The sequence below is a fragment of the Crocodylus porosus genome, unplaced genomic scaffold (genome assembly GCF_001723895.1).
Source record: "Crocodylus porosus isolate Cpor-Errol unplaced genomic scaffold, CroPor_comp1, whole genome shotgun sequence".
In the NCBI taxonomy this organism is placed as follows: Eukaryota; Metazoa; Chordata; order Crocodylia; family Crocodylidae; genus Crocodylus; species Crocodylus porosus.
Window position 1 is genome coordinate 118,395,448 of NW_017728943.1, and position 26,789 is coordinate 118,422,236.

A 26,789-nucleotide genomic window follows, 5' to 3' on the forward strand; every position below is an offset into this window, starting at 1 on the left:
GGTCATGCCTGTTTTCTCACATTGTCAGAACACCTAAAATGAATAGGGGAACACATTAGAGCCAGAGTTAGAGCATCCCTGTATCAAGGAGGGAATACTGTTTTAGACTATGTTGTAATTCCTCTTCAGGGGACCGTCACCATTTCAAGCTTAGGCTCTTTTTAAGTGCAAGAATGCTCAAATTCATTGTCCTTGCATCTGGGGAATTAATTGTCCCTGAATCTGCATATAATGAGGGAAACTTGGAGGCCTTTCAGTATCCACTTTTTAAATCAATAAACAGATCCACTGGAAAGTAAAGTGGGGGTAGTAAAATAGACTTGTACTGAAGCCATTGAAGTCAGTAATTCAGTGCTTTTCTCTTTGCCTTTCACAATCAAAGTGAAACCAAAATGCAGCAAAGTATAGTTTAGAGAGGTTAGTGTGATTAGGGTGTGTATACATATATTAACTTTCTGACAGGTAAGCCAACTTAACTTTTTGAAGTCAGATAAACTGTCAGAACATACACACATATGTGGAACAGCTGATTTCAATGCAGTGCAAGATAATACACTTCTGAGGTGTACTATCGTGAGTTGCATTAGTTAAGTTGACTTAGTTTATAAGATGGCTGCGATCATGAATGGGAACATATGTGAAGGAGCTTTATGTGTGGATGCTCCAACATGGCTTAATTTAAGTCAACTTAGTTAAGTCACCTTACTTTAAGACGATTTAGTATGTGTGTATGCACGTACATAGACCTGTCTGCAGCACTGCAAACCATACACACACTGTACAGGCAGGCATTCACCACACTGCTGATTTTCAGCATGGCAGATTTTTTTGACATAGGAGATCCTGGTGTCAAAAAACCTGCACCAGAAAAAAGTGTGATGGTGCACATGCATTGCCTGAAACTAGAGCCTGGCCAGCCAGAGCTATGCTTTGGCTGCTAGCCAGGCTCCACAGGCCTGGATCTGTGTGAGGCCTCTGGAGCTCTGTGAGGCCTCCAAGACCCCAGGTAAGGCAGCTGGAGCCAGCCCAGGAGCTGGCCCCAGCCTCCCCTACTCCACCTGGGACAACTTGCTGTGCACCAGAGTGTGCATGCAGGGACATTCCCTGGGTAAACTAGAAGTGGCAGAAATATATGCCACTGCTATTTGTCCCTGGGGAACATATGTTCCCATTCATGGGGATACACCCATAGTAGTTAATAGATTGCAAGGCCTACCCATGGAATAAATGAATGTGACCTTGGCAAGGTACACAAACCAGTAGATTAATATACAATACTGCCACAGTTTTGCTATAGAGATTCTGTTCTATTCCTGCAGTCTCATGGCTGGCAACTTCTTATAAATGCTGGCACTGAAACATAAAAGAACTGGGAACAAGTGGATGAAATGGGAAAAAGTAGCTATTCTAGACATTACAAAAAAATGTATGTAGATGCTTATATAATTGGAAATTATATTCAACAGATAATGCTGCTCTAGGGAAACCCAGAATATAAATGTGAGGCAATTAAAATTATAATAAAGAATTTATATTACATTGTATAAAGTTTTATCTACCTTTTATCCAGTATTTGTTAAAAGATAAAAATTATTAAAATACTGATAATACAGCTAATCTTGATAATCTTTAATGTATAATGTGATTATATCATTCAGATGTATACACAGGATATTTTATGAAACTTTTGTATGGGTCAGTATTTTGAAAATGTATTTGCAGCATTTATTATGTAGATTATGCAGCAGGCAGGGGAGGGTGACACCTTATAGATTACCTCATTTTCCAGGCTATACTGTTGCACGGAGAGAGCTGCAAACTTCTCAGACTAAATAAGGTGTTCATACAATCAGGACTAACATCAGTACCACAGCCAACAAAGATTATGATTATCAAAAAAGCTTAAAAATGGTAGGGGTAGGACATGACTCAGGACTGTAATTATTAGGGTCCAGTTATGTATTGCTTGTGGAAGGAATGCAGAATCTGCCTGAAATTGGAGTGGAACATGACAGATCCCATAGAAAAAGGGGAAGAACTATACTTCAGGTCTTCAGACTCTGATGTACATACAATTGTTGGATTTGATGGATGAATGTTATTCATGAATATATTTAATTGATTCTAATATGCATCTTTGTGATTCTTATGTAGGGAATCAGGCAAGATATCAGCAAACAAGGAGAAAATCAGACCTGGCTAAAATATAGATTTGCTATTCTGGCTGAGATTTCACCTGTGACAGAAATCAGGAAACAAGAGGATGAGCTATATAAACTTTCCAGTGATTTTAAGGAGCTCTTAGCTTTACTGGCTGAGGTATAGTATGAAAAAGCATGGTACCATTACAATGACAGCATCATATCCTGGGCCATCAGCCGTGGCTTCACAAGATTAAGTTACCTACTGGCTTTTTAAATTAAACTAGGGGGATGCAGCAGCCCAGAACTAACATTGACTCCATATGTAGCAATGGCTTATGACTAGCAAACAAACATATTGGCAAACCGGCTCAGTAGGCTCCTGGATCTTTCCCTGTTAACTTGGCAAGGTTGGAAATATCATGTGTTTTTCACATCAAATTACATTTCAAACTAAAATGTCTCCAGTTTTTAATGTGTTTTTGGCCAAAGGGCACAGAAGGATGTTCAGACCTCCCCCGCCCCCGACTCTAACTCATAGCACTTTACATAAAGCACCATGAGTCAGAGTGCCCCCATACACTGACCCAGCACCTGTTGAGTCGGAGGGGATTGAGCCTGTCTGCACAAGCCCTCTGAGGAGGCTGCTGAATCTCCCCTCTTCCCAGCTCTGTCCCCACCCCACCAGTTCTGGGGCTGTAAGTGGAGGGAGGGAAAAGGGGAAGCATAGGGAGGGAACAGCACCAAGCTGCCAGATGGAGTTAGCTGCCTGGCTAGAGATGTGGGAATAGGGGTTGTAACAGAGCTCCCTGCCTCACAGCCCCACCACAGCTGGGATACTGGGGGGAGCTGGGCCAGACCTGTGAGGTAAGGGGGCTCCATTCCATGCCCCACCTCCAGCTCAGGCTGGGCAAAGCAGAGAGGGGGAAGTGACCAGCAATGAGCTGCTAATGTTCCCCTTGCCTGGCCTGAGCTGGAGGGTGGGGGTGGAACAGAGTACCCCGGTTCCTCATCTTGGGTAGCTGGGGTGGGTCCACAAGGTATCCCTCCCCACCTCCAGCTCCAGCCAGGCAGCAAACCCCAGTTGGCAGCTCCGTGCTGCTTTCTTTTTCCACCTCCCCCTACCCCAATGATAGCCCTAGGGTTGGGGAGAGGGAACTGGGCTGCATTGGCCCAGCCTGCAATGCATGAGAAATTAACCCTAGGGAAGACAAGTTCCCTAAGACACTCTAAAGCAAAGCACCTTCATCTAATACCTTATTTGAGTAGGGCTATTTTTTTTGCATGGTCAGCCACTTTCAAAGTGCTCTGCAGCTGGGCACATGTATCATGGTATGGCTATAAAATGCTTTCAGGGACCTGGTCATATAGAAAAGGTAATTTGTGTAAGCACCCAAAATGTCACATTTGCTATAATCAAATGCACTTAAACCTTCTGCAGAACAGTGATGAAGATGCCTCAGATTTGGAGGTTAAATAATGAAGTTGTTACAACTCCTAGGTTGATGTGCACTCTTGGTCTCCAAAGCAAGGACTTCTAACATGACTTGGGCAGATATTAAATAATTTGGCCCCTTGCTCACTGATCAGCAAGCAAATAATGATTCCACTGAAGTAATTTGGAATTACTGGCCTGTAAAAAGAGCCAATAAGTCATTACTTCAGTCAGAGCCCATGGCTCCTTCAGTATCTGTAGATCCAATAATATCTGCATGAAGTTGACCTCAAAGGGCCATGAAGGAAGCTGAGCTGTGAAATTGCTTCTGAGTCCTTATACCAGTGGGGATGAGGCTGAGAGTAACTTGTGTTCTGAGAATAGATGACAAATTCTCTAGAGTGAACAAGTAAATATGGACTGAATGCTTGGAGTTAGGAAATTGGGAGGTGGCAACACAACAGCAGGAAGGCAAATCACCTGTTTGTACTAACATCTGTAGTCTGAGATGTCTGGCCTACAGATTTCTCTCTCCAGTAGTATGTCCTATAGGTCATCATGGGGCTCTAGTTCTATTGGCACAAACTATGTGAAAGGAAAAAGCCACAGGGTCCCATCTTTTAGACAACATGTGAAGCCCAGATTATGACCTTTTTTATTCACCTGTAATGAGGAGACACTTGCAGCTCCAGGGCACAGAGCAGGTTTATCATGTCTGTTTTTCTAGTGTGCTGGAAATAGTTTAAAAACATACCATGAACATGGTATTAAGGTATGTTTCTTTCTTGTCTCATCCAGAAGCAAGAAGGAAGAAAAACAAAGATTCATGAAAAATCAAAATAAACATGAGAAAGAGTCACTAAGCACTTTCAGAACATAAAAATCATTTTGTTTTCTGTTGTGCCCAAGTTTCAAATGAACACATTGTTTATTCTTGATATGCTTGAAGGATTTCACATCTATCTAAGAAGAAACAGCTTGACACCAATATCACTTTTCTCATTAGTTTTATTTCATATTTGTGTCAGTATTGCTCTCTCCTGGTTTATTATTGGAAGATTATTAATGTATGCAAGACTATTATGAAGTATGATTAATAGAGCGATATCTTCAACTGGTGCAGATTGATGCACTGCGCAAAGGTCAATGGAACTGGTGTTTTATGCCAGCTAAGAATTATAAAGATGTCACAGTTAGATAGGAAATAAGAGTAGATACACAATTTAGGGCTACCAAACTTGACAGGTTTCCTTTAAAATAAATGGTTACAAAAATACTCCAAACATTAATTCACGTAATGAAATAATTCCTACGTATTTTAATATTGTCCAAAACTATAGATTGAGAAGATATTGAGTACTGTTGGGGATTGTGTCCAATATAAAGAAGATGTTACAAGTGCCCTTGAAGATTTAATTACCAACTCAAAGGAAGCTCAAGCAGAGGCTGAAAAAATCTTAGATACAGAAAGCTTATTACAAGCTCAACAACTGCTTCTGCATCATCAGGTGGGGCAAGTCAGATCCAAGTACTCGTTATGCAGTTTGTGCTACTGGTTGTTTTGATTTTGGGTGTGGCATGTCCTTCAGCATAATGTAATATTTTTTATTTGACTATATCCAGTAATATGCATAGCCTTAGCTTTGTGAAGTGATAGTGATTTCTTATATCTTGAAAAAAATTAGAGCAAAATTTCCAAACATAATTGCCCATGAATAGGCATATTTTTAGCACTGTATTAATTTTATGTGTGATCTGAATAATCCAGCATTCTTGAGCAGGTTATTGTATTTTAGGTGCCAAATTTTGAATATTTTAGCCAGGGATACTCAGTGGTGGAATTCTATTCCCTTTGTGAATTTTTTTGTCACTTACACACAAGTAGCAATTCTATTTCCCCTGCAGGGAGGATGCATGAGTGTCTTCATGTGGACAGAACATGCACAGTAAGCTATGCACTGCTCAGGTCCATATGTGACTACATACTGAGTGCATTGACACACGTACTTCACTGCACAGAAAATTATTTTGCTGTGGTGTAAAGCACCACAGTATACATGTGTATACATCAGACCGCAGCAAACTAATTTTCACTTACATAAGATAGTAATGTAGGGAACAGTACTGTCTTACAACAGTGAAAATAACTGAGCCTAAACACATGTGTAAATGATAACCTGGGTGTAAATTGTGCCTGGTCAACCCAAGCAGCAGGGGGCCAGACCCCTGCTTGCTGCCTAGCCACATGGCTCTGCTCTTTGAGCATTCTCGTACCCCAGCCAGCCCCTCCACCACCCAACGCCATGACCTGGAGCCTGGGGCTGACCCCCCCAAGCCTGCTGCCAGCCTGGGGCTGCTCTGCCATGGTTCAAACTGCTGTGGTCCCAGGTGCACATGTAGATGCTGCCCCTGAGAGCCATTGACTCCAATGCGAACCTTACTGGAGTTTATTGCATCATGCTAATAGCCCATGTATATGCACCCACTGTGGGGGGTTTTCATATTTTTCATGCCCCCCAAATATAACATGCATCTTTTTAGAAGTTCCTAAGAAGGAAAAAAGATCTTACTTTGGAGTGTAGGTAGATACCTGAGGTCTGGGTGTCTCTGGGGCTGGAGACCATGCACTGGACAGTAGCGGAGGTGCTGCAGAGAGATAGTAGCATTAATTGCTGTGAGTCCCAGAGGTGCAGTAAATGATGGGGCCACTGCCCTGCCCTCCCCCCCACACCAAATTTCTGGACCAGTAGGGAGCCCTTTTCTCTGCATATAATGTGAACCCCAATTTTTAACCAGCTAGTTTTGGGGGGAAAGGTACAGATGACATGATCCCTGGCTCCCCCGTACTAGCAAACATTAACAGTGTAATTGGCATTTAATCCCCAATCCCAACAATCATGCCATAAAATAAATGTGTGCCAGGGCCCTCAGGGAGATGAGTTACCACTCTCTATGGGAGGGGCTCTGGGGTCTAGCGTGAACCCTTGCTCTGACTCAAGCAGAAATATACCCACTGTACTATTTTCCGTCTATTTGAGCTAATGGCTTTTAAATGCAAGGGACAGTGGCTCAGCTTCAAAAGCAACACTGGGGGTGGGGACAGGATAGCTATGTGGCAGCTGGGAACTCAGAAAGATGTAGTTCCTACTGTTATGTCAGGGAGGGCCTTGAATTCTTGCCTTCTACTTCTTAGCAAAGTGCCTTAACCACTCAGCTCTTAGAGCTATAACATGGAAAGACCACTTTCATCCTCTTCATTTTTCCTGGATTTGCATTCAGTGTGCATGCAGCCACGTATATACTTAGCTAGTGCATTAGCCCTACAGTACATGCTCAGTCTATACACATGTGCTTATGCATCTACAACATAAAGCCAAGGCCAAAACTGGCCAGGTACTTGGCTATAACACTGTCATTTAAATGCACTAAAGAAAACAGAACTTTAAGTATCTTGTGTTAAATTTTAGATCTGATCACTGTTAGATGAATGGAAAGAATGGTCTTCAGGAATAACTTACCTAAATCTCTATCTTCTGTGACAAAGTGTAATCAGCTTGTAATGTTTGGTTCAATTAAGCTGATTTTGGATTTGTACAGATAGTTAACGCTGAAGGACAGATTCTGCTTTCAGTTACCCAGTGGATATAATAATATTAGATATTTCTCTTAAAATTTGGACTGATATAAAATTATAAGCGATTTTGTGGAGATTACCCAATTCTGCAATAATTACATGTCAATAAAGATAACAATGAGAATAATCAGTGTTAATAAAATTAATAAAAGGTATCATTTTTAGCAAGGACTAGAAGAATAAGGTTCTATTGTGTTACTGTAACTTTGGAATTCCCTAAATAAGACCCCTATTATTGTCAATGTTAGCTCAACATGTAAAAAGTATTTGTATAAATCTGTATTTCTGCATGGTCAAACATGCTTTATCCTCCATCTAGCTATATTGTGCTGTGGCTTTGTTTTGTTTTGGGTTTTTTTAAACACTTTATATATGTAAGAAGTACACCTAGGTTATGTAATTCCTATTATATCCGGAATGTTAAGCTGTTGCAAGTTTTGTCATTCTGGCAGAGGCATTAAGAGGAATGTCATTAACACTTCTCTTGCTTATTCTTGCTTATTTTTGCAGAAGGATGTAGAAAACAGAGTAGATTTGCACCTTATGCTTGCAGAAGCCAGCATAAAATTGTTGTGAGATTCACATCCTACTCTGGCCCCAGTTTGATGGGTAAAGAGGCTGGTTTGTTGTAAAGAGAATCTTCTAAATTCTGCAATGGAGGCAACCAGCCATAGGTTGCTTTCTGAGGTCTTCTTGATAAAGCCACCAAACCAACTTGCTAGGGCCAGCAACAGGATTTGTGATGGGCATGTTATCGGTAGGAAAGAAACATAGCCTCAGGAAAAGATTTTTATAATTATGAGATCTCTAGGCAGCTAGACTTCTAGGACTCTGTAAATTATGATGGAACCCCAAACCCCCTTTGATCAGCCTCCGGGCATGACCTGATAGGCCTGAACTTACCTTTTTCCCCTTCTTTTCTTGGACTGTGAGTTCTGTGCTGTCATTTAAGAAACATAGAACAGACCCATAACACTTAAGTTTCTTAGGGAGAATGCACACACACTTATGCCTCTTGCTATTCTTGCTTTGTCAGTGTGCTTGTGTTACCCAGAATGTTGCTTTGCACATTGTGACACAGAGGAGGGCTGGAGCCATAACCACACTGGACTCAAGATATGGCCTCTGGAGCCAGGGAGAGCAGTCAAGTGCTGGTCAATCTCCCTGCACATACTTGCATTTCTCAGTGCTTTTTGACCTGTATGGGTGTACTAGCAGGGTCAAAGGCTCTCCATGTCCTTGGCATGTTACAAAACATCCATGCAGGAAAGCCAGGATTTAACTTCTGTTTGTTGTTCCTTCTATATTGAGGTATACGTACAGAAAGCTGTAGTGTAGTGTGTCAGTCTCAACACTGAACTAAAAAATAAATAAATATGTATCAATCCACTTCAATAAATGCTTCTAGCAAAGGACAAAGAGGCTCCGTGCAAAGAGGCAAGATGTGCGAGACCAGATTTCCCATGCCAAGCAGTTGCAGCTTGAAGGTGGGCTGCCTAATACAGTGCAGGAAGATTTACAAAAGTTGGAAGGCACATTGGAAAACATGCAGCAAACCATGGAGAAACGGGAAGAAGAGTTACAGGTGAGTACACTGTATGTACGTAACCATGTAAAAGTGAATTATTTTGTTCTACTTTTTTCCTTGCTTTTTTCCCTCATTAAGTTAAAGGTTTATTAAATTATGAGTTCCTCACTTTCTAATAGCACAGTAGCAACTCTAGCACTTTTCTTGAACTTTATCTTTTATCACCCGAATAATAGTTGAGTGTTTTAACATTTCAATAAAACTCTGTAAACATTTTCTCACATATGAAACTTTGCATCTGGGAACTTCATGGATAGGATTTCAATTAATGCTTCAATATGCTGCTAAGGACTTTGTGCTTTTTGATAAACGGAAGGTAGCAGGGATTCAGATATGGAAAACCCTACTTGATTACAGCATATCATTTTATTTTTGGAATTATTTACAATCTCATAAGCCATAATAATAATTCTGTTTTGGTAGATAAAACATCTATGAATTAATTTTTAGAAGGATTTGTGGCACATTTCTTCACAGAGGACAACAATGGCCTTTTCTGGGGACTGGGGGCTGAATGCCCTGTGGCCTGCATGACCAGGGCTGCACCAGGGTGAGCCATGGGCCCCCTGGGCTGCATGCTGCCTGGACCCGCCCCGACGTTGCACCACACATCCCACCCCCACTGCTGCACCCCAGGTCCAGTCTCAGCTCCCCAGGTCCAATCTCAGCTCCAAAATTGGGGATTTTTTTTTTTATCATAGAAAACCAGGATACCTTGTCATGATGAATTTGCTCAGGCAGCAAAAGCTAGAGGAAGGATGTGGAGCAACTTAACTCGTTGCAAGACAACCCTGATTTAGGTTTATGCAGAGTAGTAGATATCTTGATTATATTGCTTATTGGTGGAATCTAATTAGGATATTTCTAAAATAAGCCACTCTATTTAAATTCTCAGCAGAGCTCTTTGAAACATCAAGGAAACATTGCTTCATTACACTGATGACAATAGTTTGGATTCTAAATTTAGGCTGGAGAGTAATTAAGTACTACATGGTAACCAGAATTTACATTAGATGCAAAGTACAGGTAGATTGCTATATGCAGTTAAATATCATCATTTCCATTTTGCTTTCTCTTTTATTTTAATTGAAAGATTTTCTAATTCTGTTGGTATCATGCTCTGATCTTTGCTTGTAACCTTGAGACTTTAGCAGCCAGATCCCAACAAAGAGGAGGCCTCATAAGAATGAGTACCTTTTCTCCAAAAGAATATAAAAAAGCCAGAAGGTCCAGGAGGAAAAAAAGCCTTAGAGCAGTCCAGATCTTTATCTTTTTCCCTCAGAGACGTGACTTTAAGCCTTATCCACACCAAAGAGAACTGTGCTTTCTATGCCACAGAAGAAAACATGTCAGAAATAATCCTACTTTAACTGGGTCTCCCAAATGGTTGCATCTGTAGCATAAATAGGATCTGCAGACCCATAAGACACTGCTGCATTTGCATGTAGGTCTCTAGTCCTTCATTTTCTTCAGTAATTATATTGAAGTTATGTTGCTGTTGTTGTTGTTGTTCTTTTTGTGTAGGTCACAGTAAACAAGTGGGAGCAGTTTGAAAAAGACAAAGAGACGGTTGTCAAATATCTTAATCAAGCAAGTTCTGCCCTTGAACGCATCTTAAACTTCAGCAGTTTAGAAAGCCTCTCATCAGAACTGGAACATACAAAGGTATACATAATGTTGTATATGGTATAGAAATTGAGGCATTTACCTTCCTCAGTTTCCTTTCCTTTTAGAGCAGCTTCTGTGTCACTCAGCTGTATACTCTAGTTTTCTCTCTTCCTCTTGGCTTCAGATATCTCCCTCTCTTGGGTGCCCAGGGACCAGCTGCAAAGGGAGGGCCATACAAAGGACTGCATACCGCCTAACACATGGATAGTAGAGTTCTGTGCTTGGAATTTGGAAAGATGCACATGTAAATGCTTCTTAGATACTAAAACAGGGGCCAGTCCCTCAGTCCTGACAGATTTCTGGCTGGCTACATTTTTGTGACTTTCATGCACTTACACATGAAGAATAGATGTATACCTGTGTAGCTGCCCAGCCAGTGGGTAGCCTACTGCACATGCTCAACCTATCTGCACACTTTACATGTCCACAGTGCAGAGGTAATAGAATCATAATCCATGTGTAAATGTCATAAAGGCCATTTGTGCTGCTAGAAAGTGGTTATTTGGATACACACAGAAAGGTAGAATTGCTCCACAGAGCTTGTTTCTTCTAGCTAAGTGTGTATTAGTGGTATTTTTCTTTTTATGGTAATATACTCTCATGTGCTGACTGAAGGCCAGAGCCTAATCAACCTGGAAGGGGTCTAAACAGCATTAAGATGAAGTTTTGGTACAAAGAAGAATCCTAATTAGCCTCACTTAATAACCACAAAACAGCTTAGATATCCAAATATCTGAAAATACCTCCTTGCTGAGTGCCTCAGTGATATGGAGCAGCCTAGTTCCCTAGGAAACCTGGTCACCTAACTCTGTCAACTATTATTTCCCTCTTTGTGGCCAGATGCCTGAATTGTTAAGTTTTGCATCGCCTTAGTAGAAATGGTTTGGAGGTTCATTTGGTTGTAGTCCGAATACAAAATTATGCCTGACTACTCAATGCACCTTTGTCTTATATGACAGCAGAGTAAAGAGAAAGGCAACACGAAGCTCCATACCCCACCTATATGTAAGGGTTAAAAATCTAAATTCAGTTAAAAGCAGAGATTTCACCTAAACACACCATTCTCTGGGATTTCACTAAGAAAACTGCTTCAAAATCATTCAATATATTGAATTTTATACTTGGTGCATTGAAGTATCTTTGACAGTTGATAATACTTATCTGGCCTTTACTTGAATCAGAATAGGTTGCTAAAATGAGCATTTCTTATTTGAAATACACAAGTAAACATCCTTGAATTTTGTTTTTCATTTCTATACATACCGCATATAGAGTGGAATAATAATGGGAACACTCTTTCTTATCATAAATATGAAAAGCAATAATTTTAGGATCAAGGATTTTTTGAAATAAATATGATGCTTCTTTACAGGAACTTTCTAAACAGACTTTAGCCATGGCAGAACAAGCTGAAAATCTTGTGAAGAACTCCTTTGAGATACAGCTTGGATCAAAGAAAAAGCAGTTCCTTCAGGAGCAGGCAAAGGCAATCCAGGAACAAGTGAAAAAAGTGGAAGTTACCCTTGAAGAAGAGTATGTTCTTAACAAGTCCTAGTACATCTTCCCTGCCATATGAATGCATTTGGTCCCTACATTACCTTGTCAGCGTTTCATTCAAGTCTGAACAGTCTCTGTATATTTCAGTTTGCCCTGGGATAGTAACCAGAACATAATGCCAAGTGTTACTGGAAGTAATAGCACCTACAAACTAGTAATACACAGAATATAAAACAATTCCAATCAAAATTGACCAATTGTAATTATTGTTAAAGCCATAGCTACAAACCTGTGAAGACGGGACAATTGATCATAATCCTAAGGTACTTGTGCCTTCTGGGAGGGTTCATAGAGGAAGTGCCATGAAAGTATAAAAACAGCACAACTACAATATCTGATTCAGATTTTTTTGTATTTTTATGTTTTGTCCAGAGGAATGTCAAGAAGTGCCTTTTGTTTTAGTGAATGCTCAGATTTTATCTTTCCTGTCATATGCTGTTTCTGCAGCTGAAAATAATAAAAGGCATATTTTGCCAAATCGTGGTTTACAATAGAAAGATTCAAGTCTGTGGGAATGTTGACAAAATCCTATAAATAGATTTGACATTTTATTTAAAAATTAATTTTCACACACTTACGACTATTTTAATTACAGAAGTAAACATTTTGGTGAATCCCTGTAAAGTTTAATCTGGTTCATGCTGTTAATTCCAAAAATTATCAACCTCAGATGAGTATGCCTTAGACAAGATGAAGCTGGCATTCAGTGGCAAACTATACCAGATCTATCTGTCAACAGTGTCTTCAGAATTTCAAACAGAATTCGGATACCTTTCTGGAGATAGGTTCCTAACCCCCTTGTGAAGATGGGAGTTTGTGAAGTACCTGGGGGTATGCAGAGCTTCAGTGAAAAGCTGTGAAAGACCATTAAGGTCTCTATCTTTTTGTTGTGGCATTATTTTCAGAAAGTACCATGTATCTAGTCATCTACACATGAAAGCTAATAAGCTCCAACTGATTGGACAAGTAACAATGACAGCAAAAACCTGAGCTGTTGGTTTTTATTCAGTAACCTGCTGCAAGTTAAGTGGCTGGAAAAGCAGTAGTATAAGAATGATCCAGATCCTGCTGTAAACTGATTCAGATCTTCAGCTAGTATAAATCAATGTTACTCTATTGACTTCAGTGGAATTATGCCAATTTGCTACAGGAAATAATCTGACCTGCTAGTTATGGAGAGTAACTTCCAAGTCAGTCCCCAGTTCTATACTATTTTTCCAGAGTTACCCTATTGTCTTCTAATGTTAAGAAATAAGGAAGTATTTCTTTCCATCTCAGAGGTTGGTAACCAAGGGGAGTTGGAATGCCAGCCCCCTTGGCTGCTTCATTGCTAATTATTATCCAGCTACGCTGCAATTTTGGGAGGAACCTGACTGTAGTTCAGCTATTTTTTTCTCCCCAGTGTGAATCTTGGACCTGCAACTATTATGGCAAGTGTTTGGTTATTGGTAATTTAATTCTTTACATGTGAACTATTACAGTCATTTACAATCAAGTATTTCATCATTTTTGTACTTAAACATTTTCTTTATATCAACATTTTCCATTTTGAGTAGGCTGTCACATTCTTTTGATTCATTATGTCATAGTAGTTCCATGTTGCTAGTGATATCAACACATTGAATTCTTTAGTAAAGTAGTCAGAAGTTGTGGTAGAGGTGATATATTTTATTAGACCAACTAGATTTTTGCAAAAAAAAATCTTTTTTGTTGTTGTTGCCATTTTGGTCTAATAAAAGATATCACCTCTACCATGAGTTCTGATTACTTTTGCCTCTAAACTAATATGGCTATAATGTGGATACAGTAATAAAATAGTATCATTTTAAAAAGCCCTGGAATAATCCAACTTGCCATATTCAGTCTAGATTTAGAAGCAAAATTATTTAAAATGTGTATTGTACTCTGATAAAACAGAATAATTTTATGGATCTCCATTAGAACACTTACGGTATTTGAAGGTTCACCCTAAAAAGCATGTGTCCTGCATAAACAGTTTTAAGATGGCTTATGCACAGTACATCATAACAATAACAATAGCAAAAACTATGGCCTACTAGTTCTATATGGAACATGTCCCAGTGCAATTTATATGGGGAAAACCTTAAGGATAAAAGGAAAACTATGGTCAGATTACCACAAACTTGGCACATCTTCCTTCTATGAAGATGGAGCTGTATCTGTACACAATAGATAGAGATGTATCTTTGAAATTGTGCAAAATCCTAGGTTTCATAAGGAAATCAAATCCCAAATGAGTGAATTGCAAATGATTTCTTCTGTATTCTAGTCTCTGAACTCTGGTTTTTGCCCACTGTCCCTGTGGCAGCATAGGATTAGAGCTCAGTGATTTTTTTTTTTTTTTTTTGCATAAAGATACAGTTAGTGATACCAAAATCTTTCATGATCATGTGTTGACTTTGCTAAGTTTTCCATTTTTTTAAAAAAGTAGAAAGTCAGAAAAAAGCCTATCAGTTTCAATTTCATTGAAATTTGCTTTTCAAAATTCCCTTTTAATGTTACTAAAAGAATTAAAAAGCCCAAAAGCAAATAAAATGTTTCAACTTGTAATTATTTTGATAAATGTTCATGTGTCAGTATCTTTTTTTTCATTCCAAACTATAACAAATATATTTTTGAAATATCAATATTGCCAACAAGCCAGAAAATCCATGGTTTGCTCAGCTGTATAAAGAAACCATGCTGTGTCTGGCTTCTCGCCTTACCAGAGCCCTATTCTGCTCTTTGAAAATATAAGAAACTAAGGATACAGAGTTAAATCTAATCAACCTAAACATGGAATATATGACAGAAGGAAGGATTTTTTGTGTGTGTTCTGCCAAGGACTGACAAAAGCATCAATCAGCATCAGTTTTAACAAATGTAACATGTACATTTATAAAAAAAATCCATTTCAATTTTAAGCAGTTGTTTTTTTGTTATCTTGATATTAAATCATGACTTGTGAAAGAAGTGACTACTTGCAAAGTTGCCAGATGGCTCTTGCTTATGACATAACAAGGAGGCATTACAAAGCAGCTGTTCCTCATGGATCATATATAGTGCTAAAGGAAATTTGTCTTAGTCATTGTGCCCTAAAATGGATGTATACTCCTTATTTTTAGCAATCTAGAACACTATCAGAGTGTACCTTTACCACAGATCATTGCATATGGTCCTTAAAGTGCTTCTTTTTTTATTCACTACTTTCATGAGTTCCTGGATGATGAGCTATATTTTAAACAGTCTCACATCTTGTGTAGCCCCTCTAAGGTTAATGGCACTGTATATAGTATAAACCAGAACTAAATTTGGTTCCAAGCGCATAACTAGATTCCCTAAAATTGTTCTGCCTATACATTGGTTAAGTAGTGTTTTCTTTTTTTTTCAAAAAACAGAACATGTAAGAAAACAAGCACCATTTCACAATATTAAACTGTTTATTTTCTCTACTTAATTTGGTTAATTTTAGTATTAAAACCATGGAAATGGTGAAAAACAAGTGGGATCATTTTGGCAGTAATTTTGAAGCTCTGTCTATATGGATAACTGAAAAAGAAAAAGAACTGGATACCTTGGAAACATCATCATCTCCTTTGGACATGCAAATCGGCCAAATCAAGGTGATTGGTTCACAATACATTTAGCATTAAAACCAGTTTCTCTCTCCCTCTTTTTGTTGTTATTTTGTTTGTTTGTGTGATAGAGGCTGTAAAGGAGAGGAACACAGGATCCATGTTTCAGAAATACAGAGTTGTAAAGATGTCACGCTTTCTATAAAAAGTTGCCATGCTGGAAGGTTTTACAAGACCTAGAGGAAAAACCTAATGAGCTTGTTTCTTTGTTAATGTTTAATTTACACATACAAACCCTTTGGTGTATGTAATATTAAAACAATGAGTTCATACTCTTTTTATCCTTGTTTTTGAGTGAAGTTCACTGGCCTACATAATAGCAATGCAATATGTATTTATAAGAGTGCGGACAACTTTGTTTTGTAAAATGGACATTAGCCAGTAGGTACAGAATCTGGATTTAGTTCTGATAACTGAAGTTATACCTGAATTTTATGTATCTTTTTCTTTTATGCTGAAATAATAAAGGAACTAGTGTGCTCAGTAGCTTGTGCACCCATAGACCTTTACTGCTATATTAACCCTCCTGTAAATTCTCTGTACAATAAAGTAGGTATATTTTTTTCTCTTAGTTCACTCATTGGCCTCAGAAACCCATATCATCTCAGAAAGTGCCTGTAGACAAAAATACTTTGTCAGTTCAAGAGGTTATTTCACATCATCCTACAAAAATGTGTTTTCTCAAACTACATGTGTTCACAAGAGCAAGATTGCCCTAAATTATACATTTTTATAGTAATTTTTAAACTATGCACTGTATCAGTGCAAAATTCTACAGATACCTACAGTCAGACTGCTATTTACTACAAAGCACTTTGAAAGTGTCTCAAAATACAATTAATTCCTGATAACTGGAAGAATTCCTTGACGGAATTTTAATTTATGAAATTGCAACCAAATTCACATTTGCTAAATAAATAAAATACCTGATCTCTTTGTTGCAGCAGTGAAAAACAAAACACTGCTTGAATTCTTGCATCATCATTAAAGCAGCGTAAAAAAGAAACTTGCATAATAACACATCTATTATTTTTCTCACACATACATTAAATCAGCCCTAGCAATTCCTACATAGGAACCCAAAGTAGGGTAAGTCATCTGGAGAAAGTAAGTACTTCTGAACTGCATGTCAGATTACACAATGATTTACAGACTGTATCCGTTATATAGTTCTCTAACACTGAACCCAACCAGAGTGGTTCTGCAAAGACACAGGTCCATTCAGACAGAAGTAATGGAAGGATTAGTATCTGTTTGTTTGCCTCATGTGAACTAACTAGTAGGGATTCTGTTCCATCACAAAAATAAGTTTTTGAGAAATCCAAAATATATCTTCAGCTAAATGTCAGTTAGCAAGCTGAAAAGTATTGCAAAATTCATAATTTTACTGAATTTATGGAGAAAATGATACAATCAGAATCATTGTGATATAGAAGTTTGTAATTCTAATAAAAACAGGATGAGGCACAATGAAGAGCAAAAATACTCATTTGCCCTTTGATATTAGCCTATAACTAGATGCTACATGGATTGCTTTCTTAATGAGCATATCTCCTTTTAATGAAAGTGTGCTGAATTTTGTTGCCCAGTTACTCTCTTTGTTGCTTTGTGTCACACTCCTACTGCATAGTATGTATGATGATTAAAAAATATCATGACCTGAGTGACGCAAAGGAGTAGTAATATGTAATATATGATCACCAAATCAAAACCAGCCAACCTTGATAGGGGTTGAACACAATAACTATTGCATTGCTTTACCCTGTGAACTTTGTGGAAAGGGCTAGGGGTAAACTCATGCCTTGTTAAAAGCAATGGTAGAACTCCCATGAGCTCTAGCTGAGGTAGGATTTCACCCAAACTGATTTCTTTCTACTTCCTAATGGACACATTTTCACAGAAACTACCACTGCTTTTGGCAAAAAACTGCTAACCATCGTTGGCAGGCACAGGAGAATGACTGTGGGGTTCAATTTTCCACCTCCTCTTAGGCACTTGGGGAAAGGAGAACAACAGAGTGGGAGTAAAACTGCAGTGCGTAATTTGTACCTTTTCTGCTACTAAAGGATTTCAGCTTCAGTGCTTTCAATCGTACCTTTCTTGCTTATTTTCCTGCAAAAAGATATTGTATAATCAGAAATATTTCACAGTATACTGTATACAGAGACCTTATGCATTGATATTCTACACTACACTCTATCTACATGCTCCTTCTTATTCTAGACACTAACATTGCAAAATCCACCCTCCCCATGAGCATTTGCTTTTCAAATGGCAAATATGATATAATTCATCTTTTTGTTATTATCACAATCAGAGCCATGATTGCATAAGCTTTGTGTCTTGGATGGTACATTTTCATGATCATTTTGCAGTGCTGCCATATCTAAGTGTACCTTTACATGAGCATATATGAGGATGATAGAACGCTCACAAATATTAACAGAAGTGCTTATCTCTCCCATTCCCACCCATTTCTGAAAGCTGAGTACATTTCATTGCTTTTGAGCAGAGCTCCATGAACAAGTTAAGTGAGCCTCAGTGAAAATTCTCCACATACCCATTCATTTACTGAGTAAAAACTGCCTACCTGCTACAAATTCCCATCATTCATGATGTCTCATATTTACTTCTAATTTCCAGTGAAAATAAGCATGGTAACATAGAGAACAGGATAAAATGTGACCAACTAACGCTTGTTTCTAATTCACTTGATAAATGCAAAGCTAATGCTAGATTATCCTTACACCTCCCCTCACTGACCTATTGGGAAACTGAACCATAAGTATCAGTGGTCCCATCAGTATACCCCAAAGGAAAATTCCTCTTTGTATTCAAGTCTAGCAGTCCATTTAACCCTCTGCCTAAAAGCCAGAGTAACCCTGGTCCAGCATCTAATCTCATTTATACTTATATCATACAGTTATGTAATAGGGATGGGAAATACCTATTATTTTCCAGTTTATAAAATACACTCATTTGCACATGCTGGAAAATATTCATAGTAGGTTATTACAGTCCATATCTTATACAATGCAGTATTTTTTTCCATTGTACATTTGCTACATTTTTTTGGTAACTAAGTTGTATTTATTTTGAATCTTAATAAGCATTATTCTAACATTTCCAGAAGATAGAAGATTCTAAATATTAATCATCTTGTCTACTTATGCAAATATGCATTTCATTTAGCATACTCTAGCAGCTTTTACAGATTTTTTAAAAATCTGCCTTCTAACGTTAATGCCAAGAAAGAACGGTATATTAAGAAGAAAATGAGACGTTAAGGATATTTTGTAAGTGGAATTTTAGGATGATACCTGAATTGTCTTATTCATTAATTTATAAGAAAAGGATTGTGATGAGAAGTACAGAAAAGCAGGGAAAAAAGAAAGGTTGCTCATGATCAATTGAAAGTCAATTGTGGTCGCTTATTTGCTATTATTTTACATTTTAGGTTATTAGTAAAGAAATAGATGGTAAAATAAACGGGATACCAAGTCTAGAAGAGGAAGCTCAGTCCTTTTCTCAGTATGTTACCTCTGGAGAATCTGCACATATTAAGACCAAGCTAACACAGATCAAAAGGTACTGGGAAGAGCTAAGGGATCATGCACAGCGTCTGGAAGGTATAATCACAGAGAATACATCACAGCAGCAGAAGTATGAAGAAAGTCTCAAGCAGGTAGACATTACAAATCTCAAAGGACTACTCCTAGGCAATTTAGAGAACTGATCTATAGCTTTCAAATAGAGCACAAAGATTACACATGGTATCATACTTTGTTGTATAGTAGATTGATAAAATTTATATTTAAGCTGATTTAAAAGGTAATGAAGTGATCTTATATTGAAGCACATGATGTGTTAGTCTGTTTAAAGTAACAGAATACAGCTGTCTTGGAATTTCTCACTGTAAAATAGGTTTAGATTGTTTGTCAGTCTTACCCATCTTCAGTGTCAGATTTTATTAGATGTATTGACATATTTCTAAAGGGGAAACTATAAACAGTATTTCCATGGTGAGGCAACCTTGCAAGGCCCTAGAGCATCTCTTGACCTTGTTTCTCATGCATTTGAGCAGGCATTCAGAACCTTGCAGTATAAGGTTCTAAAACTCCAGTGAGCCCTCTGTACTCTGTAACAAAAACCTTTTCACATGATTGTTTTATAGTTTTTTTTAAGCTTCTGTTTTGTATTTATTATATAGGTGCAGCAAGCTTTGTCTGAATTTGAAGCCAAAGTGGCTGAGCCTGTTACTTCATGTTCTTCATCAGCAGAGACGTACAAAGCTCTTCAAGATCACATGGTGAGCATTTGCTCAGTATTTGCTGCTTGAATGGCTAATTTAGAAAATGAAAGGAACTGCAAAATACCATATAGCTCTTATTATGGTAATCTTATTATGGTAATCTCTTAAATTACAGATAGGGGGGCTGGCTTTCCTCTATGGCTTCCCCCACAATGGCAGATATAACTCAGGTGAGGATTCAGTTTAAAAGGAAAGCAATATCATTAACCATCCCTTGTCATCATCCCAGATCTTACCAGAGCCTTCATAATTGAGCCAGGGTTCCATTAGCAGCTCCTAGCAAAGTACACTAAACCAGAGCATCTCCTAGATGCTTCTGCCCTCTTCCCCAGCAGAGTGGTTTGTGCTTCTAAATCTCCTCATCTTTTCCAGACTCTTTCCCTCACTGTGTAGGAAAGCTTGGGGGGAGGGGAAAGAGACAGGATTTTTTTCCTGTGCATTGAAAACCATTTTAATAGACTAAAGGTAAGAAATGCATACATATTCTACTGTTCCTAAGAAGAATTTTCAAGAAAAAATTGTCTTGGCTTATAGAATCCTGTCATTAGAATTCCTTTCAACATTTTTCCCTTCTGCAATTCTTTACACACTAGAAACACCTTTAAGCTGAAAAATTCAGATCTGAAATCAGTCTTTAACACCCAGAATTTTGGGGCATTCAGATGTTGGGTTTCCATTTGATATATTAGCCACATGGATACAATTTACAGAATCTGGATCTACACATAGAATTCAGAAACGCCTAGAATTCACTACTTCCAGGTCCAGGTTTTTGGTTTCTCTAGATATAGATATACTGTATTTACCCAAATCCATGATGACTTCAGCTTTAAGACAACCTCCCAATAATGACTTTCTATACATAGAAAATCATAAATTTGTTATAATTTTCCATGTTTAGAATCTAATTGGAGAGTCATCTTAAATTTGTTCCCTGCATCGCTATAATAGGGAGAGCAACAACAGTGGGGCAAGCAGTGGGAAGCTGTAAGTGGAGGGATAGGCAGCCTCTGCCCATGCCACTTGCCCCCCACCCCAGCACCTGTCTCCTGACATCTGTATCCTGGTGCCTGTCCCCCTGCCACTTGCCTCCTGCTGGTGCCTGCTTTCCCTCCCCATCCTTCTGCCCTCCCCCCACACCTCTGCCACCACTTACCCTATGCAGTGGCTCTGGCTCAGGCTTCAGCCTCTGGCAGAACACACAGCGATTACAGCTCCAGCAGGTAGTAGTGGCAGCCCCAGCCCCAAGCCCAAACTGGGAACTGAGCCAGAGCCACAGCAGCAACCCTGCTGCTGTGCAATCTGCCCTGCACTTCCCCATGTGGTCTCCCCGCCCATTCTCCTCCCCCAAACTGTACAATCTCCCCTGCACTGTATTGTCTTCCCTGTGCTCCCTACCACCTCACACTGCATGGTCTCTCCTGCTCTCACCCCTTTCCCTGCACTGCTCCGTCTCCCCCATGTTGTAGCTGAAGCCCACAGCAGCACCCTCCCCGGGGCCATATTTGAAGCTAAGACAAGATTGCTTTTCCTCCCATGTTGAATAAGGAAAAAAAGAACTCATCTTGGATTTGAGTAAATACAGTAGATATAGATAAATAACATGTACATGCTACTGTAATCAGTAACTATGGTCTTGTTTTCAGCTGGGAGGTCCAAATCTTTGCAATTGTTGCAGATGGAGATGATATATATGCATATGCATACACATATACATATGTGTGTATATGCACGCATGTGTGTGAGTATGCATGTATATACTCATATAAGTCGTAGTGGTATCAGTAGCAGCTACCTGCAAAAGTCATACACAAGGATGATCTGGCCACTTAAACTACAAAAAATAGTATATGTTAAGAGAGAAAAGGTCTGCTTAATGACAGGGAAAAGAATGTTCCATGAAGGAAATGTATTTATTACTATTATTGTTAAGCACTACTGCTGTCCTTGGTGCTTAACTGTTAGCAATGAATACTCAGACATGATAAATGTAACCTGCTGAGAATAAACTGTTTTTCTTTATTTAACTACAATCACTATCAGTTCCTTCCTGGTAAACTTATGTTTCTTTGTGAGTTGGTTATTGTACATTCATCCCTTTTCATGCCTTGCTGTTGTTATTGCCACCTATTTATTTAGTGGAACTATACTGTTCTTCAGTTTACTATTTTGGGGACTCTTTTCAATTTCCCCTTTTCTATTAGTTTGACTATTTTTGGTTTGTTTTCCCTTGAACATTTTGAATCCCTAGATGGGTCATTGTTAGGCTTGACAGAATTTGATTTATATATATATAATTTCAGTACATAATATTGATGTTTATTTATTTTTAAGCATTTATTTTTATTTTTATCAATTTAAATGTTAAGGATTAAGTGAAATTAGGGATGTAGGGAGAAGACAATGTATTAATGACAGTACGCTATCATTATAGTGCAGTTCAACTGCCTGCTACAACAAACATAACTACTGTAGAACTGCTGCCAGCTAAGTGGCCGGGGTGCCATCGGTCCCAGCTCTACTCACCCATAGCTCTGTCATCCACTTTGTCACTTCTCTTCCTGTGTTCCCAACCCCCTGGGGTTTCTGGGAGTTGCAGTCTGTAGCAGGACTAGGTCTCCAGGTATGATGTGATGCCCCCAGCAGCTTTGGAGCTCCTGGTTTGCTTTGGTTCCCTCTTCTCTCATCTGCTTTCTTACCTGCCATGCCTTGCTGTAATTGTTTAACTTGGAAAAAAGGAGACTGCACAGGACCACAGAGCAACTTCTAATCTGTTGTTGATACTGTGCATCAGCTTACCATGGGCCCTAGTGGTCAATTTTGAGGCCTCTGACATCCCCTATAGCCTTGCTCATGCCTCACAGGTGTTACTGGTTAATTGTCTGGATGGGCCCTTGGCCCTAGTCTAAGATCCAGCCCTTTTACACCTCCATGTCCTTAAGAGTCCCAGCAGGCCCTCAGTGCCCCAGTGCAAGATATCACCCTTTCAGGCCTCCATGTTTTTAAGAGTCCCAGCAGGCCCTCCCCAGGCCTCTGTGTGCTTACTGGACCCCTGCCTTCTTGGCCCCCAGTGTCATATCTGGTCTCTGGGCTCTGGTCCATGTCCCTCCTGTCTTGGCTTCAGGTCGTAGTACCAACTTGCCCCTGCTGTGGTCTTGCCCCTCCCAAGCTCAGGATTCACCCCTCAAGGGCTCTGGTTTCATCCCTCATGGGCTCAGGATTCACCCCTCACAGGCTCAGCAGTTGCCCCTTGGAGGGTTCAGGCTTCCACACCTTGGCAGCCACCTTTCTGCACTTAGGGCCTAACCCTGGGCAGGGCTCTAGGGCTAGGGACAGAAGTTACACATAAACTAGTTTAAGTGATCAGAAACTGGTTTAAATCTGTAACAGAACAGAAGTTCAATCAGTGCACATAAACCAGTTTCAAAGTGGCTGAAACCAGTTTGAAATAAACGTGGTTGAATGTAGTACCAGACTTAACTGATACTGGTTAGACTGGTTTATGCAACTTCTATCCTAGATCCCTTCCTGGTTTAACTTAAACTAGAGTCCCCAAGCATCCCAGCATGCTCTCTGGGCTGGGTTGAGCAATGACAGGCAGGGGTGGAGGCCTGGCCAGATGCTGGCCCTGGAAGGGAGCAGGGAGGAAATTTATTCCCCTACTCCCTCCCCTGTCCCACCAGCATAGACCTGTCACACATTTCTCTGCTCACTGCTCTAGTGGCGGAAGCATGGCCAGCCCTGGCAGTAGCCTGGAGTGAACTGGCCAGGGAGGGGGTTTAATGCCCTCCTCCTATCCCACTAGCACAAACCCAGGCCAGGGTCTGCCAGGTGCTCCATAGCAACAGGGGCGGGGGCACGGCCAGACCCCAGCTGTCATGGCAGAGTGGGCAGGGAGGGAGGTTATTCCAGCCTCTGTTTCTGAAGGGTCACAACCAGGGTCTGCCTGGCCTGACTGCTGTGGCCTATCTCTTCCTGCATGGAGGAGCAGTGGGATAAGCCCCCATCTGCCCCCTCCACTAGACACCAGACAGAGAGGGGGAATAACCCCTCTCCCTGCCCCCTCACCTAAGGGGCCCTGTGGCCAGCCTCTGGCTGCACCCCTGCGCCTACTACTAGTGTGGCGAGCAGGGAGCAACCCTGATGGGGACAGCAGCCCCTGTGATGGTATCCCAGAACGTGAGCCTTTTCCCGGCAGGGGGATCTGCGCTGAGGGCCAGGGGCAGGGAAAGCTGCCTGTGGACCCTGTGCATTCTGGTACTATGGGCTTGTTCACTTTTGGGACCATAAATGCCTGGCCCTGCCATTCCCTAGCCTTCCTCCCACAGAAAAGCATGGATAAACTCTAAATGTCTACTGAGCAATCCTTTATGCCATTCAAGGAGCAAGGGGCATCTGTACCTGGGGTCCACCCATCATATGTAGTGAAACCTTACCAATTCTGTGTCATTCTAGTCCTTTGAACCCGTGTACTTGAATATGATTTGGCGTGTGTTTATTCTTTTCTCATTGCTGTTTATTCTATATGCCTTCTGTATTGCTGTTGCATTTCCACAGGATTTCTGTCAAGCAGTGAGGAAAATGAATAGCACTCTGACTTCTCTCTCAGCTTGTGCCCGTAAGATCCCCAGCAAAGATAAGGCTAGTCAAGAAGTTGTGACATTGCAGCAGAAATATGAAAATATGCTTAGTAGCTCTAAAGAGAAGCAAGCCATACTGGAGAGTCTGCTAGCACAGTGGCAGAAGTAAGTAAATGTCTCTGTCTTAGTTTGTGAAACACAGACTTATTTCTACAGCCAGTTCAAGAAAACATGGAGAAAGGGGATGGAGCTGATAATGTTTTACACTAGACCTGGAGGCGGGAGTGCCACGTTCCCAGGTGCACAATTGGCAGCCTGGCGTCGAGGCCAGAACAAAAGTACTAATGGTGCAACCCTGTCAGATTCCACTGAATTTGTGAATTCTACTAAATACCTTGTCACAAGGACAAGAAAATGAAGGACACCAGGGCTGTCCAACTTCTGAGTGGCCGAGGGCCATGTCCTACACTGTCTGCAACCCCCAACCACACACCACATGTGCTCCCTAGGGCTCCCAGCATGTGGCCACTGCAGCCCAAGCGCTGCCAGTGCCACATGGACAGTGTGAGCCTCTGTGCCTCTATCCTGACCATGCTGCCCTGCCCCAGAGACCCCAGCTGCCACAGCAGCAGGAGCAATGAGGGAAGTGATAAGCAGGAGAAAGCCTATAAGCTGCAAGTTAACCCATTGTGCGCTGAATGCAGTTTGCAGGCCAGCTGTTGTACTACCCTGTTTTACACTGTGTTGCATGCTATGATTTCATTAGGCAGGAGAAGGAGCGCTCTGTCTTTCTGACCTGGTTAGAGCGATGTGAAGCTGCAGCCAAGCTTCCAGGACAGTCCATTTCTACTGACAGAGTGAAACTGGAAGGTGAACTACAGGCAGTGCAGGTAAATTTAAATATTAAAAATGAACCTAAAAGCTAAACTGCTCTTAAGAATTTGTTGTTTCTCTTTCTAGTTTTGTTGGGATGAGTCTGCTCATTTGTTTTACGACAAACTGACTGATACTCATTTTTAGTTTCATTCATATATTATATATTTTAACAAAGTGGAGACCAAATTAGAGAAGGGATTCAAGCCACATTACTGTTTTGCAATTTCTCTACCCATTGAGGAAAAAAAGATCACAGGACTGAAAGGAACTGAGGTGTATGATACAGGATAACTCAAACTTCAAGGAAGACGTGTGAGTTTTATTCCCCACATGAGAGAATGTTTTGAGGAGAAAAATGGAAATTCAGAATGGAAATGGTGACTTTGCAGCACTCCCACAGGATTTTTTAAATGTGAACGTTTCTCACAGTTCTGCTAGGTGTCTGAAAGCCCATCTGTATGCCTCCCAATTATATACTTGGTCCAATAAAAAAAGTATCACAAACAAAAATCCTTGCCACTCACAGCTTTAAGGCATTTTCACCTCTGCTTTATTTTCACATGTACCAAATACTGTAATGAATTTGAGCTCAGTGTTTGGGCAAATGCAGCACCCTTTCTCACCCTTTGTAAATTCATTGATAATTTGTACCCTAGAGAAGAATGGGGGTGAGGGGTGTATTTACTCAGGCCAGAGCTTGAATTTTTTTACACAGCTGTAGACCTAAATCCTCCTTACACATAGGTGCACATATGTACTTGCGGTAGTGCAGTTTGGGGCACTTATGCATGGTTCGGATTCTGTTCCACCTGTAGCAGGATAGGATTGCCTGGGTTTACAGGCACCTACCAGAAATAAAACAGAGGAGGCTGTGGCCCCTTCCATGTTTCAGCCTGGTAGCTAGGGCAGATACCCAGGGAACAGGAAGCAGGAGACCCAAGAGTTAAGTCACACTGAGGAAGATTAAACCTACATTTCCCTTCTATGTCAAATCAAAGGGTGTGGACACACAGGTCACTGACAGATGTGAAATAAAAACAAACAAACCAAAACAGCACTTTACTGGAAGAGGCAGCATGTTAGCTGGACCCAGCTTTCCAGCATCTGTATAGATCAGGGCTTTCAGGCCCTTTTATCTAAATTGAGCCACATTTTTAAGCAGCCACAAATACTTAGAGCTCTTTAGAAAGGAAACCCCTTCAAAAAGGCAACACCACTATGTGTTACCTTGTATGTTCTGTTATGTGTGAATGAGTTGACAACCATTCAAATGCAGCAAATCTACCCCAACTTTAACACGTCTTCATCCAGGGTTAAAACTTGAATGGGTTTACTTCATTTGAACTGTTCTCAGCTCCTTCAT

The 26,789-nt window shown here is 40.1% G+C and overlaps 1 protein-coding gene across 1 annotated transcript in view; it reads left to right on the plus strand.

Moving 5' to 3' along the window:
• Positions 1-26,789, plus strand: part of SYNE1 (spectrin repeat containing nuclear envelope protein 1) — a 514,523-nt gene that overhangs the window by 199,766 nt on the left and 287,968 nt on the right. The window contains exons 27-36 of the mRNA XM_019550064.1: positions 2,155-2,319; positions 4,917-5,084; positions 8,619-8,795; positions 10,323-10,463; positions 11,839-11,999; positions 15,496-15,646; positions 19,116-19,343; positions 19,869-19,967; positions 24,528-24,715; positions 25,317-25,440. Of these exons, the coding sequence (XP_019405609.1) occupies positions 2,155-2,319; positions 4,917-5,084; positions 8,619-8,795; positions 10,323-10,463; positions 11,839-11,999; positions 15,496-15,646; positions 19,116-19,343; positions 19,869-19,967; positions 24,528-24,715; positions 25,317-25,440 (1,602 nt within the window). The remainder of the gene's footprint in view (positions 1-2,154; positions 2,320-4,916; positions 5,085-8,618; positions 8,796-10,322; positions 10,464-11,838; positions 12,000-15,495; positions 15,647-19,115; positions 19,344-19,868; positions 19,968-24,527; positions 24,716-25,316; positions 25,441-26,789) is intronic.